General features: G+C 43.8%; 1 protein-coding gene across 1 annotated transcript; it reads right to left on the reverse strand.

Moving 5' to 3' along the window:
• Positions 1-2184: 2184 nt before the first annotated feature.
• LOC105893893 (MICAL-like protein 2) lies at positions 2185-17908 on the reverse strand. The gene is made up of 16 exons (XM_031573272.2): positions 17508-17908; positions 17024-17072; positions 15115-15256; positions 14642-14814; positions 13708-13838; positions 12534-13325; positions 9852-9979; positions 9619-9679; positions 8934-9112; positions 7731-7774; positions 7191-7314; positions 5048-5150; positions 4586-4659; positions 4277-4391; positions 3889-3935; positions 2185-3069 (listed from the first exon to the last, which is right to left on the reverse strand). The coding sequence occupies exons 1-16, from the start codon at positions 17648-17650 to the stop codon at positions 2984-2986; spliced, it is 2391 nt and encodes a 796-aa protein (XP_031429132.1). The 5' UTR covers positions 17651-17908; the 3' UTR covers positions 2185-2983.
• Positions 17909-18232: the final 324 nt, after the last annotated feature.

The raw sequence follows: 18232 nt of genomic DNA on the forward strand, positions 1-18232 counted from the left end.
TTTTGGAATGATATCCTATTTTGTGAACTTCATGCTCCCTCTAGGCCAGCAGCATTTTGACACTTAGGTCAGACCAAAACCATATTGTATTAGAATGTTTAGCCTACATACGGTTTCATTTATTAATTTGATTTAGATAAACAAACACATTGTGTTCGCACACACACACACGGACATTCACACTTGAGCTCACACTCACTTGCCTACTTAGGCAATCACAAGCAGGTTAGCACCAGAGAGACATCAATACTCTCACTCCCACACAATCAGACATGCTCACATGCACACAACTCCTTTACGTCAGACCTGGTCAATGTTTAATCAAGCAAAGTGTATTTGTCAGCACCCAGGATTCTTATATTCTTTTTGTCACATTCACTCACAAACTTACTTTTTACCTGCACATTTCACATTAGAAAAACTATTTTTTTTTATTGCATACAGCCATTTGAATACCTCAAAGTACCATAGAGGAATTTAATGCATTTCTATTTACAGTTATGGATTCAGTCCCCTGCTATAGTGACACAGAAGAAAATAATAGAATAAAATAGCATCTAAGAAAATAACCTCTGTAAAAATGTTGATTAAAACAAAGCCATTAAAAATGTTGAAGTTCATTATTAGGCCTTATTACACGGCTCTTCAGAATGTTCCAAAAAGTACAGTTGATTTGAATGGGACATCCGAACGTTCACAGGTGAATATTTCTTGATTTTTATCGCTGTCATTGGCAAGGGGTTTTGTGCTTCTAATTCATATCTTTCATATCATTCTGCAAGTAGTCCGGTCATTTAACGTAACAGACTCATTGTAATTTGAAGTCAGCAAGTAATGGATTGCTACGCAACACCTGAAACTTAAAAGTTCTATTTGCTTGAAGAACTATTTATTTCTTAGCTGAAATCACGAAACGGCAACTAAGTCATTAAAAAGGAGGTATTTTGGAGGAATGTCTTCTATTGTTTTGGCAAGTAACCGTATAATAAGCGGGATAATGTATTGTCCGTCGGTCATTATCCAAAAATAAATCCCTTCAGGACGGAATTCACCCCGTCGGGATTTATTTTTGGATAATGACCTCCGGACAATACATTATCCCTTACATAATACATGGGCACAACTGTCATATTACCAGTAACAATTGTTATTGTAATATCAAACCTTGTTATTGTAATATCACAATGGCATCAATGTTACAATGAGTTCTAGAATGACATTCATTATGATCCAGCATTGTTTATCACAATGCAATAGGTATGACCCAAAAATAACCCTGATTCCACTCACTACATCCACTTGATTAGCTAAATCCTGATTTTTGTTTTGTTTTGTTTGTTTGTCAACACATGTCCCTGAAGATCTGGAACACTGACCCTGTGATTTACTGATCACAGGCAAATAAGAGGAACTGTGTATGTGTCTGTCTGTGTGCGTGTACATTTATGCGTGTGTGTGAGTTCATGCGTGTGAGTGGTGTATGCAGTGGCGTAACGTAGTAACGACGGGCCCAGGTGCAAGATATTATGACGGGCCCCCCTAGTGAACGCAAAAAAGAATAAAAAAAAAAAAGAATCGTAGCGTTCCCTACTTCCGCGTCTAAAAAAAACGCTAATCAAAGGTGTTTGTTATCGATATAAATAGTGTTTAATTAATTAGTTTAACAACCTTACTTATTTTAGAAGCGATGGGTGTGTACACAATGAACTAAGTCTTGTTTGACTCTTCGCAGGAACATTTCTTACCATAAAAATAGTTAGGAAGTAATAATAATAGCGACCACTATTTACCCAACTTGTAGCCTAGTAATCCTGCCCTACTATAATGTATGTAGGCTATAACTTGTCTTGAAATGTATATCTATCACAATAGCTGTAAGTTACCTGTTGCATGGTTGCTGACACACCACTGAGGGCAATAGCAGCTATGCAGATCCCTGCTGACTCCGTGGGCTCGCGACTAGTTGACGGGCTAGTTAAAAAGCCGAATTGGTTTAACTATAGCGTATTGTATTGTCACATGATCAAATAGAGACTTGACATTGGACAACAACATACATATTACCCAGCAATCATCATTGCTAATCAAAAAAATACCAAAGAAAATAAGAACTTATCTATTCCATTGAATATTTTTTTGATAGTTTCTATAGTGTATGTAGGATAAGCATACAATTTTGTTATAAATTGCTACTTTTCCCCCAAAAATAATAACAACCATGACTGAGATAAGTTTGCCTTTTCAAGTGTATATATAGCATATTGCACTACCGCCTAGTCAAAAGCAGCACGTATTTGAACATAAGCATATCCGAGAAAATTTGACACTATACTAAGGTTGGGCCCGTCGAGCGACGCCTGTCGCTGTACTTGGAAAGGGGGGGCTTGTCGAGCGACGCGTGTAAATCTTTGGGCCCGGCTATGGGCCCCGACACCCCACGGGCCCAGGTGCAATCGCACCTGCTGCACCCCCTATAGTTACGCCCCTGGGTGTATGAGATGGATCTGATTCTGAAGCACCTGCAACAGAATCAGTTACACAGCGCCCTCTGGTCCCCGCACGTCTTTAGTGCACTGCTCTAGTCCGCTACCTTCAAAATGTAAAAAAAATACTTAGTACTAAGTATGTCCATAATGACACTTCTAGTATCAAGGTGTAGTGTAAGTCACATAAACATGTGTGTAAAATGTGTGAGCAACTGTGTAAGGGGGTCCTATCTGTCTATTGTTAGCACAGACAGTAGTTTATTCTGGAACTCATCCATTTGGTGGGCTCAGGGCAAAGGGGAATAGGGATTGGGATCTGGGATTGCAGATCCAATATGGATAACCAGCATTCCACTCATCTCATTGACATCATCCTACATAAGAGGACAGGACACAACAACAAATAAACAGACAAACAAACACTCGGGGAGACAAAGACCAGCACATACACAAGTGTGCACACACACACGCACAGACACAGATGGTTCTCTCTGAGATCAAGACTCAATACCGTCCTTTTTGGACTTCCAGCTAAACCACTTCCACTTAGGAGACTTCTTCTTGTCCTTGTCCTTCTTTGAATCTGAGCGAAAGAGAGAGGGAGAAAGAAAGAGAGAGAGATTACATCTTAAATCTTAGATGTATTTTGCCAATGGAAAAACTATTTGGAAAAAAACTATTTGAAGTGCCTAGGGCCTAGGACCAAGAGAGAGAGAGAGAGAGAGAGAGGAAACTGTGTATATACAAAAAAGAAAAAGAAAGTGTTTGAGTATGTCTCTCTATCTCTATACTGCATTTCTCCCCCTTTGACGAAATAGACGTTTTGCAAGCATTGCAAGTGGCCCTGTGAAATATAACCACACTTCTGAACGCCTCTGCCTAGACGGCATGTTGGCTGCGGCCTAAACAAAACAAGTCTGCGTGCGTGTGACATCATCGCGCATGCGAAAACGGCACTGGAATCGATAGCGGAATCGTCAAGGACTTTAGCTAACGATTCCAAGGATTCGATCCACTGGGAACCGGTTGTCAACAAGAACCGGTTCTCAATTCCAATCCCTAAGGAAGTAATTAGGAAAGGTTCCACGAAGCACTCCGTGTGTGTGTTTGTGTGTGTGCACGAAGGTGCATGCGTGCGTGTGTGTGTATGTATGTGTAAGACTGTTCTGACCATTTGATTCAGATTCCATTAACCACCATTTGCTTATGAAAACACTCTTTTCCCTACATAGCTCCACGCAAAACAATTTAAGGCAAACTTTTACCAAAAAGTAAACTAAAGGCACATAGAAAGTTAATGGTCACTCTAACAATCTCTCTGGTCTGATGCCTTATTGGTTGGTTAGTTTACATCCTGAAGCTTCTGACCTGCTGATTGGCTGCTAAAGGTCATGTGACTCACCAAGATTCTCCATCATCTTATTGAGTTCCTCGTCTTCCTCCACCTCCCTGAAGAAATGAAAAACAACCAGAAGGTGAGGAGATACAGCAACCTACTCAAATCACCTAACTAACTAGAGATTAGAAAAACAACCAGAGCATCAGAGCAAAGATAACTGAGTGGAGATAAATGAGTCTCTCGCACACACGCAGGCTCACACACACACACGCAGGCTCACACACACACACACGCAGGCTCACACACACACACACACGCAGGCTCACACACACACACACACACAGGCTCACACACACACACACACACACACACACCTCATCTAGACCATCTACTATGGCATGTGTCACGCAGAAAGACAGACAGACAGACAGACAGACAGACGCACACACACCTGAGTCTATCCTCGTCCAGTCCGTCTACAATGGCGCTCCTGTCATTGACAATCTCCACCAGCCTGGCCAACAGGTCTCCCTCGCGCTTGCGGTCGAATGACGTCTTCAAGTGCTCTAGACAGGCACACCGGAGAGACAGACAGGATAGGCAGAAAGACAAAGAGACAGACAGGAGGGGGTGGTCAAAGTATTTTGTTATCCTGACGTTTGTGTGTGTGTGTGTGTGTGTGTGTGTGTGTGTGTGTGTGTGTGTGCGTGTGTGCGTGCGTGTGTGCGTGTATTTGTGTGTGTGTGCGTGTGCGTCTTACCAGGTTTCATTATCAGCCTCCTGAGTTCGGCTTCAACACTGGGCTGCTGCTCCTCAAGATCCTGACTGGTAGCTCTGCCACAGAAGAACACACATAAACACAAACACACAAACACACAAGGACACACAAACACACAAGGACACAAATAAACAAACACACAAGGACACACAAATACACAAGGACACAAATAAACAAATACACAAGGACACACAAATACACAAGGACACAAATAAACACAAACACACAAGGACACACACAAGGACACACAAGGACACACACATGGCCACACATAAACACACACCAAGTATTTTGAGCAACTTCTTTATGGATGAAAAAAAGATTGTTTTCGTGGTTAAAACGCATAAACAAAGACATGCCAACAAAAATCACAAACACACACACAAACAAATCGAGTAACTAGATGTTGTCAGCGCCTAAAATAACACACACACACACACTCACATGTAGACAAGCTCAGATTCACGCCTCATGTGGACCTGTTTCTGTCTGATGAGGTTAAACCAGTCCACCATGAGTTCATCCTGCAACACATCCTCCTTACACTCTGTCACACACACACACACACACACACACACACACACACACACACACACACACACACACACACACACACACACACACACACACACACACACACACACACACACACACACACACACACACACACACACACACAGAGAGAGAGAGGAAGCAAATGTTATATTTGTGTGCCCTCTAGTGGTAATTAAAACAAATGACAATATTCAGAGTTCAGCCTGACTGTGCAGCTCAAAAGGGTTTACTGTGTGTGTGTATGAGAGAAAGAGAGTGTGTGTATGAGAGAGAGTGTGTGTATGAGAGAGAGAGAGAGTGTGTATGAGAGAAAGAGTGTGTGTATGAGAGAGAGAGAGAGTGTGTGTGAGTGATTGTGTGTATGAGAGAGAGAGACGTTGACAATGTACAGACTCAGTGAACACAGCCTGGCCATAGAGGTGGGTAGGCACAGACAAACCTGGCTGCCCAAGGAAAACAGACTGTGCCCCCCATTGCGAACAAGGAACAGTAGAGACAGAGCTGCACTTCCTGACACAGTGCACATAATATGAGGACATAAGACAAAACTATTTCAAAAAGATTGGTGAGGTCCTCCCTGAGTTCCTGCTGGCGAGCAGTGAGGAGAGGCTTTCATACCTCACTGGAGAAAATGAGGAATGCCTTGTCCTCGCTGCACAATATGTAACTTCCTGCCATAAACGGAGGGAGAGCCCATGAAATAATTAAATTCATGTATGTTCATGTCTGTTGTTGTTGTTGTTAATCCCTTGATGATAATTATTATGTATTTGTATTATTGTTCCCACTTCTCCCTTTACCCTTCTGATGTACCCTGTGTATAGATATATGTATTGTTAATTATAAATCACTTATTATATATCCAACCCAAATGCTTTGGCAATACTGTAGAATGTTATGGTCATGCCAATAAAGCTTCTTTTGAATTTGAATTTGAATTGAGAGAGAGAGAGTGTGTGTATGAGAGAGAGAGAGAGAGAGAGAGAGAGAGAGAGAGTTTGAGTGAGTGAATGTGTGTATGAGAGAAAGAGAGAGTGTGATTAAGTGTGTGTATGAGAGAGAGAGAGAGAGTGTGTGTGTATGAGAGAGAGAGTGAGTGAGTGTGTGTATGAGAGAGAGAGAGAGAGAGAGAGTGTGTGAGTGTGTATGAGAGAGAGAGAGAGAGTGTGTATGAGAGAGAGAGAGTGAGTGAGTGTGTGTATGAGAGAGAGAGAGAGAGTGAGTGAGTGAGTGTGTGTATGAGAGAGAGAGAGAGAGTGAGTGAGTGTGTATGAGAGAGAGAGAGTGAGTGAGTGTGAGTATTAGAGAGAGAGAGAGTGAGTGAATTAGTGTGTGTATGAGAGAGAGAGAGTGAGTGAATTTGTGTGTGTGTGAGAGAGAGAGAGCGTGTGAGTGAGTGAGTATATATGAGAGAGAGAGAATAATAATAATAACCTATAACTTATTGTTTGTTTTTATTTATTTATGTTAATTGTGCTTGTACATTTTATGTAAACCTGCTTTGGCAACGTTGTATTGTATGCAGTCATGCCAATAAAGCCTTTTTGAATTTTGAATTGAATTGAATTGAATTGAATTGAGAGAGTGAGTGAGTTTGTGTGTGTATGAGAGAGAGAGAGAGAGCGTAAGTGAGTGTGTGTATGAGAGAGTGTGAGTGAGTGTGTGAGTGTGTGTGTGTGTGTGGGTGAGAGAGAGAGAGTAAGTGTGTGTGTGTGTGTGTGTGTGTGAGTGAGTGAGAGTGAGTGAGAGTGAGTGAGAGTGAGAGAGAGAGAGAGAGAGAGTAAGTGTGTGAGTGTGTGTGTGTGTGTGTGTGAGAGAGTAAGTGTGTGTGTGTGTGTGTGTGTGTGTGTGTGTGTGTGTGTGTGTGTGTGTGTGTGAGAGAGAGAGAGAGAGCGTGTAAGTGAGTGTGTGTGTGTGTGTGTGTGTGTGAGAGAGTGTGGGTGTGAGAGTGTGAGTGAGTGTGTGTGTGCGTGTGTGTGAGAGTGTGAGTGTGTGTGTGTGTGTGTGTGTGTGTGTGGGTGAACACACTCACCCTCTTCAAACACTCGGAGTTGTTTCTCCATCTCTACTCCTTTCCTTTCCAGTTCATTCAGATTCTTCTCAATCTCATCCAACTCACACAGAATCTGCTCTTTGGGGATATACTCCGGTCTACCCTACACACACACCAGACACACACAGAAATCTTACACAACACACACACCAGAATATCCTCTTTGGGACTAATATACTCCGGTTTACCCTGCACACACACCAGACACACACAGAAATCTTACACAACACACACACACACACCAGAATATCCTCTTTGGGACTAATATACTCTGGTTTACCCTACACAAGACAAGCATACATACATCAGACAATACACACACAAATCTCTTTTTGGGATTATACTCTGGTTTACCCTACACAAAAGAAACACACATTAAATCACCACACACACACTTGGACATCAACCATGAGTCTGTCCCTCTCTAAAGACACTATACAAAGTACTGTACAAACACACAAACACACAAACACACACACACACACACACACACACACACACACACACACACACACACACCTTTGGTGATTTTGGTGTCTCGGTCATCACTGGTGCTTTGGATCCTGAAAGAACCAAACAGACAAGCAAACATAAAAGTCAGTCAAAGCTCATTTTTATCTTTCACTCTCACTCCCTTTTTCTTCCCACTGCCCCCCTCCATTCTTCCTCCATCTCCCCACCCCTTACTCCGGTGGTGTCGTTTACATGATATGCAGGTCTATACCGTACACCTGCTTACAAAAGCTCCAGGCTTTCCCAACACCCACTTCCAAATGTGCAAGAATGCATATGAACCCAGTTTTGGGACAGAATGGCCCAATCAGACGGCCCTCTCCCCACCTCACTCACCCCGAGGGCAACCACTGCTGCTGTATGTTGGCAAGATATTCAAAGAAAATGGAGATATTCAAATATAATACAAATCTCAGCAATAAAACAAAAACAAGTAAGCTTCTTGGGAATTTATGAAATCATCAATCCAATTCTGACAAATCATTCCAATTCTGAAAAAAGAAATCTCATTCCCATACAGATTAGCATTAGCTGATTAGCCCGTATATATCACTCTAAGAGCAGGGGATGTGCGATATGTGTATTGTGTTTTCTGCCATGTCTACTATGCTTGAAGTTAGCCAGTTAGTTTTAACCACACAATCTAGGAAAGCTGTTTAGCTAAGTAAATTGAAGGTAGCTAGCCATCAAGTAGCCAAGTTAGTACAGTAGCAGTTTCTCCCTCCTTCTCTTCACCCGGTGTTCGTCTCTTTCAGGGTACTCAAACATCACCAGAAGAAAACATAGCTAGATAGATAAATGATCAAATGATGGTGCTCAGAGATGAAAAGCTTTGGTAAACTTGGTTAACTTCAATGTTGCATATGATATTGATGGGGTGGCTGAACGTTTTAGTGAATGTATTATTTTACTCATGTATGCTGTACGCTAGTAAATAAGAAAGTACTTAAAGCTGAAACTACTCAAGCAAAACTATGCATATGTCATTATTGCACTGAAGTAGAATAAGTACTAAGTTACATACTTGGCTACATTCTACCTCCCATGTCCCTATTCAATCCACCCTTGATATTGCCTCATCACCTTTAGGACTTTCTAACAGTATGTGGTTATGGGGTGTTGCATGGAGGGAGGGGTCATCACATTATACCCACTACTGCAAACTAGACTACACCACTGCTTCTCTCTTTCCATCCCTCCCGGTCTTACCCTTGCTGGTTGGAGTGCTGGAAGAGGCAGGAGCAGCAGGACTTGTGCTGGTGGTCAGGCTGGAGGTCGGCCCTGAAGCCTGAGGCTTTCCTGCACTGTCTCCCCATAAACGAGAAGGGGACTTGGGTCTCGGGGTCTCAGTGCTGCTGGGTAAGACTAGGTCTATGGAGCTGACCGATCTACAATGAGAGAGAGAGAGAGAGAGAGAGAGAGAGAGAGAGAGAGAGAGAGAGAGAGAGAGAGAGAGAGAGAGAGAGAGAGAGAGAGAGAGAGAGAGAGAGATCTTTAACCATGTTCCTCCTGTGTCGTATGAAACCCCTGATAGTCTCCTCTCCTCTCACCTCAGACAGAATAGAACAGAGAGGGGAACTGAAGTTCACTGGGCTGGTGCTTTCTGGGGAACACATTTAGATGCGACCCACACCCCGTCTCAGGGGCCTCACCCCCACACAGCCAATCAGAGCAGAGAAAGGCGGGGTGGGAGGGGCTGAGTGTCTGGGGGAGAAAATGGTTGAATTTGATAACAAAAGTTTATGGGTAGTTTGACCTACATGTGGGTGTGTGAGTCGTTGTGAGTCTGTGTGAGAGTGCGTGTATCTGTGCACAAGTTTTGATACATTCCTCTCAGTGACCGCTCCCACAGATGTGACAGACTGACTGCAGAGGTGAGATGAGAGATACTCACTTGGTCTCCCTAGAGACAGGCTTAAGCATTGACCTCCAGCTGGTGGGGGCGGAGTCATTTTCTAAACACACAAACAAACAAACAAACAAACAAAGTCAGAGGAAGATGTGAATGTCGAGACTTTAATGTCAAGTACAGTATGAGTTCTAATGTGTCTCTGTGTGAGTATGAACACAACTTTATTAGTAATGTAGTTTGTGTGTGTGTGTGTGTGTGTATGTGTGTGTGTGTACCTTTAGGCGGTGTGAGGACTGGTTTACTGTCCTTATTGGTTTTACTCATACAGGCTGGACTTGGCTTGTCTGTTGGAGTTGTATTTGTCATCAAGGGTACGTCCAATGGCTTTGGCCGAACCTGTCCACTGAGATGGACAGACAGACAGACAGACAGACAGATAGATAAACAAGATAGATAGATTAACAGATATCTAATAAATGGCTATATAGATAAATAGACTAAATAAAGCTGAACATCATGAACATTCTTTAACTGATGCTTGAGTGGGTCGAATTTTGTGTCGGGAGAGAGAGAGCTACCTAAAAGTATCTCCTTATCTGTCTCCCAAATTGATGTCTAATAACAAAAATGTTCTCTCTCCCTTATAGCATGATCCAATTGCTGATGGAAGTGGAAACATTGCTCCTCACCACCACTACTCCTCCTCATCTACGCATATGGACAGCCAAACTCTACCCACTCACTCTGTCTTTTCTTTCTCTCCTAGTCTAGACTATCCTCGCTATGGGACGCTGCTGTAGTCTCTCCACGCGATCTACCTGTAGAAACCCCCGGCCCACTGCACCCACCGCCACCGCACTGCCGTACACTTACTCTACCCCATACCCTATGCTAACATTTATATACAATATATATTATTGCCACCATCGACATGTTTCTCTGTTCCTACTCCCCTTACCCCTGTAACAGTATCCCTATGAGCACAGTGTATACCCACTAAGCTGTTTTTGGATGTATTATGTATATACCACCTGATGCTTGTATATATATTATGTACATCTACCAAATGTGTACAACACTTGTTGTTTCCCTTCCCCTTCTGCCACACAACCCTCCCCCCACCCTATCTCCACCTGGCCGACCTCGTGCAGATGGGCCCCCGCTTATGTGCCGTGGTTCTGCTTAAGGTTCCTTCTTTCCTTCTTGCCCCTGCTGCCATTGTGCTTGCACTAAGGGGGTTCAGGCTCTGGGCTCTGTAAAGTGGCTTGAGACATTTGTATTGTTCTGGCTCTATATAAATAAAATTGAATTGAATTGAATTGAGCTGTCGGGCAGTGGGAGCCACAAGTGTGTGACCTCTCACTGGACTTCCATTGAGCTGAAACACACACATGTACATTCACACATGGCAAGTCTTACTCCCAAGTTTCTACATAACATATAAGGCCAGTGTGTAGGTTAGTCATCAGGCTTTTGTGTGCTTTGTTTAGTTTGAGTTATGAACTGGGCGAGGTCTCAACTAATAGAAAACATACCCTCCCCTCAATTTTCAACTTCATAACAGTATCCACACACTTGGCCAGTAAAACGCCTAGAGACAATTGTATTGTTATGGCGCTATATAAATAAAATTGAATTGAATTGAATTAAAACGGATTCCTTTACCAAGTTCAGCTGCTTAGAGATTCTCATGTAGAACTACAGGCTGTTGCAGTAGTAAAAAAACACCACTAGGTGGCCACAGAGACATCATTCATCACAGCTAGCTCATCTAGTGCAGTGTTTCCCAAAATGGGGTACGCAAAGGGATGTAGGGGGTACGCGGGGGGGGGGGTAATGTGTTTTGCATTTTCAAAGTGAAACAGCCCATTACATTTTCAAACTGACCTATAAATAGACATGACTTATCTTAAATAGTCTGAATAGCCCAGTCGCAATATAAAAAATACACTGCCAAAGCTACAGGTAGGTTAATCAAAACATAGGCACAACAGTTAGCTCCCTCGTCAGAATTCCACTCGTTAATGCCCTGTGTAGAGAAGCGGGAGCTCATTCCGGTTGCTGCACGAAAATGGATAAATGGTTAAAAAGAGTTAATCCCCGGTCGAAAGAGACACCAACCGCTACTACTAGTAGAAGGCCTACAATGGAGGATGCACCTGCCGGCGACAGCAACCCAGGTTGCCTTTCCAAGTCTACCTCGGATCAAGATGTTAGCAGTAGTAAAGTTGTTGCTTGCCAAGCTACTAGCTTTTTTGTGTGCAATTCAGCTCGGTGTGACAGAGGGTGAAACGCGACATAACAACGCACCTCAGTGAAAAGACTTTGATGCCCTTTGCCAAAACTTACTAATGTGAGAGTGGGTTCTCAGCTCTGACGAGCATGAAAACAAAATACAGGCGCAGACTGTGGAAAACGATTTAAGACTTTCTCAAATTCAGCCAGACATTGCAGAGTTATGTGCATCCTCTCAAGCACACCCTTCTCATTAACCTGTGGTGAGTGTGTGTGTTTCGGAGGGGCGGGGGGGTATTACCAACATGAAAAAAATATTATATACGAGTGCGGGGGTGGGTATGTAGCTGGAGATTGAGTGTCTGAAGGGGTACGGGACTGTAAAAAGTTTGGGAAACACTGATCAGACAGAGGTTAGGTATAGTCTTTCAGTGTCTTTTTGTGCATCTTAGTTTTTAGTTTGGTTGACATGTTATTGTATTTCATTGAGTCTTGTGAATAAACAGGCTTTGCCTTGCTTTAATCTGATTGCTGTAAGTCTGTTGAAAATGGTGGGAACAAACTAACAGAAAAAGTGCTTCAATAGAAACACTGATCAGCTGGAGGTTTAAGGACTAGCAAGTGGTTCAGTGAGGAAGTGTGTGTTCGTGTGTGTGTGTTCGTGTGTGTGTTCGTGTGTGTGTTCGTGTGTGTGTGTGTGTGTGTGTGTATTGTACACTCACCTGCTGTCAGTACTCTTTCCTCCATGTGTTTTTAATGGCGGATTAGTGCTGCTGCTGTTCTTCTCATCTACTAGCCTTCTTCCAATCATCCCCTTGGCTTTCTCCTTCTCCTTCTCCCTATCACTCTCGCTTTCTCTTTCTGCCTCACTCTCTTTCTTTCCTTCCTTCTTCCAGTCCCCCACTTTCAGGAGCACCCTTCCCTTCTTCTCTCCCATGGGTCCGGCGCTACCACTCTCGGTTCCGTTGTTCCTTCCAGTGGGTTTCTCTTTGTCAGCGGTCCCAGACGGTGCCTTCATGGTTCCACTTGAGGTTCCAGACTCAAAGAACTGCAGTCGAGCATTCTGGGTCTTGGCAGCTGAGCTACTGAGAGAGGAAGCTGGAGAAGAGCTGTGTGTTTCTGTGAAAGAGATGGAGGGAGTGCGTGTCGTGTTACGGTCCAACTTATTGCTAGTGTTAGGGCTAACCATCGCAGCCGTAGCTTGTTGTTGCCGTGGAGATGGTGTAGGAGTCACTGTGCGGTCACTCTTGGTAACGAGCCAGGATGGGCCAGTGGGCTTGGAAGGGGACGGCGTGGCCTTTGGGCTAAACTCTCCATGACTGGTCGACGTGGCGATCCACGGTCTAGGATTTGAGGTGGGAGGGTTCCGTGTGCTGGGATTGGGTGAGGGAGGATTCCGTGGGCTCTGACTGGATGGAGGACTGAATGTGTTGTGTGTTGTGCAGATGAAGGTTCCTGGTTTGACTCCTGGTTTGTAGGTGCCAGAGAGAAGAATGATGGAGCACTCGCTGCACCTATAGGATTAAACTGCAGTTGGTCCACTAATATCACTGTGCCTAAGGGTTAAACTGCAGTTAGTCCACTAATATCACTGTGCTTAAGGGGTTAAACTGCAGTTGGTCCACTGAGCTCTCAGCACGTGAAAGGGTTAAAATCCAGTTAGTCCTACAAGGACTGAAAAGTCAGAGTTACTATGTAGAGGGTGGTAAGTATTGTGTAAATATGTAGAGGGAGGTAAGTATTGTGTTAATGTGTAGAGGTAAACCAGTGGGGTTAGTGAAAGTGAAAGAGAAATAAAGAAAAGAGCATGTGGGTGTGTGTCTCTTTCTTAGTTGAAGCAATAGCTGTGGCACAAGCTTCTTACCACTAGGCAGACAGAGTGTGTGTGTATCTTACTTGAAGCAGTTCCTGTGGTAGAGCCTCCCCTCCACTAGGTGACGCTGTACCAGGTGGACGTGTTTGTTGCAGACACTGCAGCTGCTGCTTAGAGTGCCAGTCTTATTGGTGCGCTCAGACAACACTTCTCTCTGAAACACACACACACACACACACACACACACACAAAAAAAACTTGGTTCACACCCAAGACTATGCTGGGATAAAGAACATAAGTCTGAGTCATTGCCCATGTTTTATTGTCTTTGTTCAAAACCTTTGTGCCTGAGTGTGTGTGTGTGTGTGTGTTCGTGTGCGTGTGTGTGTGGTGTGCCATTGTCTTTGTTCAAACCCTGATACTTTAAGTGTGACAAAAGAGGAACTCTTCTCTGTGTGATGAGCAGTGTCTGTGTTTGTGTGTGTATATGCCTGGGTACACATATAGCGTCTTTTTTTAAATGAAAAACGCTGTTCAGTTGAGAGCATCTTTTGCTATCATAACAACTTTAACAGTAACTTTTAGGTAACAGGCTAGTTTTGCTAGCAACTGCAATAAACAAACACTAACCAGAAACTCTTAGGACCCATCCAGTTTTACACAAATGAATATAGATGATTCGGTCGAGTCTTGTTCACTGTGCTCTGAGTCAAACACAATATGTTTCTCTACTGCTAAATTCTCTTTTTCTGGTGGTTGTTATGGGAAACGACAGGTCTCACTACACCCCCAAAAAATAGGCCCTGAGCTGCAAGAATTTTTTTTTTACAAAACACCAAAACCCTGTCTACACCATTGGATTATAATGGAAAACAGATGCTGACAGCTTCAGAAAAAGATGCTATGTATGAACAAGAGTAGCGTCAACGCGTGTGTGCGTGTGTGTCTGTGTGTGTGAGTGAGTGAGTGAGTGTGTGTGTGAGTGAGTGTGTGCATGAAGTGGGAAGTGGGTGATACCTGGCTTGGTGTGGGCGGGGTAGCCGGAGTGTAGGTCTTGGCTGTGATTGGCTGGTTCTGCGTGGATGGGGCAGCTGGAGAGTAGGTCTTGGCTGTGATTGGTTGGTTCTTCTTCCCTGAGGGCTGATCGCCAGAGTTTTCAGCAGGCCTCTTGATGCCTGCCATACCCCCAACTACACACAGAAGCACACACACACACACACACACACACACACACACACACAGGAAGACTGAATCAGTTCCAAGAGTAAACAACTTAAAATGTTGCAACTACAAATGTTTATAATAAGACTGGACCAAGCTGTTAGATTAAGAGGCTGTGTGTGTGTGTGTGTGTGTGTGTGTCACTGGAAGGAGACTAATGAATCCAGCTGTATGCAGCTGTTGGCAGCATAGATATCATACCAATAATAATCATTGTGTGTGTGTGTGTGTGTGTGTGTGTGTGTGTGTGTGTGTGTGTATACACTCACTAGGTGATTTTCCATGGAAGTAGTTGTAGTACTGGGACATGTAAGTTAGGATGCTGAGGCGATCAGGAATCTTCAGGGCCACCATGTCCTCTGCATCCAACAGAGCAGGAATACCCAACTGCTCCTCAGCCACACGAAAGGCCTAAACACACACACACACACACACACACACACACACACACATTACAAACACACACACACACATTACAAACACACACACACACACACGTGGGGTTGTAAAAACATGGGGCAGCACAAATATAGATACATACAAACATTTGCTACTCCAAACATATTCATATTCTCTCTCTCTCTCTCACACACACACACACTTGCTGTCTGGGATCGTTCTTAACAATAGCCAACTAAGCCAACAACAACAGTACACAAACACACACACGATCGGCAGCAGTTAAGACAAGCCTTGACCTGACCCTACAGATGGGGGAACCCTCCAAGAGTTCACACACACACACACACACACACACACACACACACACATCAGATAAAAGACAACACTTTCCCAGATTGAGGCTGCTGGTTGCAATATGACACTGCCTGACCACTTTCATTTTAGTGGGTCCCTTCCCACGTCCATGTACTGCTTCTTTTTCTATGCAGTTCTTCTTGGAAAACCGCCCTCCCTAACTCTCACCCTCTTGCCAACAGCGCACACACACACACACACACACACACACACACACACACACACACACACACACACACACACACACACACACACACACACACACACACACACACACACACACAAACAAACACACTCAAGTCCTTAAGTTCAAGTTTTCAAACAAGAAAAAAATCCTTTACTCTGCCAATCTCTCTCAAACACACAATTTCCGCAGGTCCCCAAACTCAGCCTCTGCTAGCCTAAAGCTAGCTGACACACATACACACAGCTGAAAAAAGAAAGATAAAGAGCTGGAGTTTCCTTGGGGCTTGCCCAAGTCTCTCTCTCATATCCCTCAGTGTGTGTGTGTGTGTCAAAGCGAGCAAGAGGGAGCATAATATGTGAGGTCATTGGTGTGTTTGAGAGAGTGATGGGGTAAATGATGTGTGTGTTGTTTTATGGCAATGTATGTCTGTGAATCTTATGTGAGTGCGTTTGTGTGAGTGTGTATATCTGTGTGGGTCTCAAGTAGTGGTGTGCTTTTGGTAACCCCATCCGACTACAAATGACCCTCAGGTCACGGTCAAAACTTACCCAGGATCAGTCCCTCTCTCTCCCTCTCATTCCAGTCTCCACACAGTAAAGCCAAAACTGATCCTTGATCAGCAGCTTAAAGCAGCAATAAGGAGTTATGTTCCAAAACTATTAAGCTAACTACCTAAAAGGCATGCAAAAACCTTGAAAACACCACCAACAGCCCACTTAACACTGGTAGAAGCTTGCCAACACACTAACTGGTGTCTTTTGGCAGTATAGCTGGCAATGTCATGCGTGTGAAAGCTTTTCTTCCAATTTTGCAGGGTATTCCAGCCCAGCACACAGAACTACATAGGGCATATCCTGGATGGCTAGTGGGAAAGACACAGGTGTTTATCTGTCCTTCACATGACCATATGCCATCAAAATGAATTCGAGGATGGTACCAAAACTAGTTGCCTACAAAACCATACCTCAAAAAGTGTCAAATTGTTGCATAGTGTTACTTTAAGTCAAGGTAAGTCTTGTTACACAGGAACCAAGACTGACCCCCAGATCAACTGTTAGAGGCGACCGCAGATCAAACTAACTACTGACCACCTGGATCAGAATCCCAGGACCAGTGGCCTCTTTCCCTCTCTCTCTTTTTTTGTTGTTCTCCCCCCCACCCCTTCTCCTCCTACAAGAGTCAAGACTGACCCAGAATCAGCTGTGACCTCAGTGTAAACTAAGCTAATTACTCACCAAGTGGTTGTTCTCATAAATGTTCTCCTTCCGCAAAGAGTCAAAGTCTCTAAACACACAGGGAGAGACAGAGATAAACTTGTGTAAGTCATCTTTCATGAAATCTTAGATCAAATAAACTATGTGTGCAATCACATTGTTCTCTCTTGCAACTCTGTTCAATCATATTTAAAAGGTGCTGTTTTGTATAAATATAGATTACATAAGTGAAGTTAGCTAGCAACGTGTAATTCCCTAGACAAACATCAACACGTCAAGAAATGATGACAGCACGGAACTTCCCAAAGCACCTTTTCGCGTTCGTGTAATTTAATTAATTTAATAAAGTTGTCTAATCTGTTTGGTTAAAGCAACGCTTTGACACCGACTGTTAGGTTCGGAACCTGACTTACTAAACAACCGGCTTGTTTTGCCAGCAAGAACGAACTTTAACCGGCGCCCCAAGGCGCACGGCTCGAGTGACCGGTTTGTCGAGGCAACTCACATTAAGTCTGGCCGCTGCTTATGAATGACCGCACAGAAGGCGAGACCGTCCCGAAATGAGGTCGTCATGTTTGTGATGGCCACATCCCGGTAGCCCTCGCACTGGATCTTACACCATTGCTGAAGTGCTTTCACGGCTGCCATCCTGCCCCAGTCACCACCAGCGTAGCCTTCTATTCAGACAGTGAAACAAACGAACTGGATCACTGGTCGTTCGAAGTCCGTTGAAAAGTGGCCGAAGGAGTTTCGCTCACTTCCAGACCTCACCAGTAAACTCGAAACCAAAACGTAAAGTGCTCCCTGTTAAGAGGTGTGTGTGTGTCTGTGAGTCAATGTCCTTTCAAATGACTGCCTTGAAACGAAATCTGAACTCGATACCTGAGGGGGATGTTACAACCAAGAACGTTCTGCTGACGCAGCTGGAGGCTGTACCGACAGAGCTTTACTAGGATAAGTCACAAGTTTATGATAGCATCACGACAATGCTTTGTTAAGTGTGTGTGTGTGTTTATACATACTTACAAAGTGTACCTAATGAGACACAAACACATATACACGCACCACGCCTTAATGAGAGGGCGTGTCTCAAAACGGCTAGCAGGTAATTTCTTTCAACTGTCTTGGCCAGCCCTTAAAGCAGCAATAAGTAGTTCTGTTCCAAAACTAGCAAGCTAACTAAAAGGCATGCAAAAACCTTGCAAACACCACCAGCAGCCCAGTTGGCAC

Source organism: Clupea harengus, chromosome 9, assembly GCF_900700415.2.
Source record: "Clupea harengus chromosome 9, Ch_v2.0.2, whole genome shotgun sequence".
Classification (NCBI taxonomy): Eukaryota; Metazoa; Chordata; class Actinopteri; order Clupeiformes; family Clupeidae; genus Clupea; species Clupea harengus.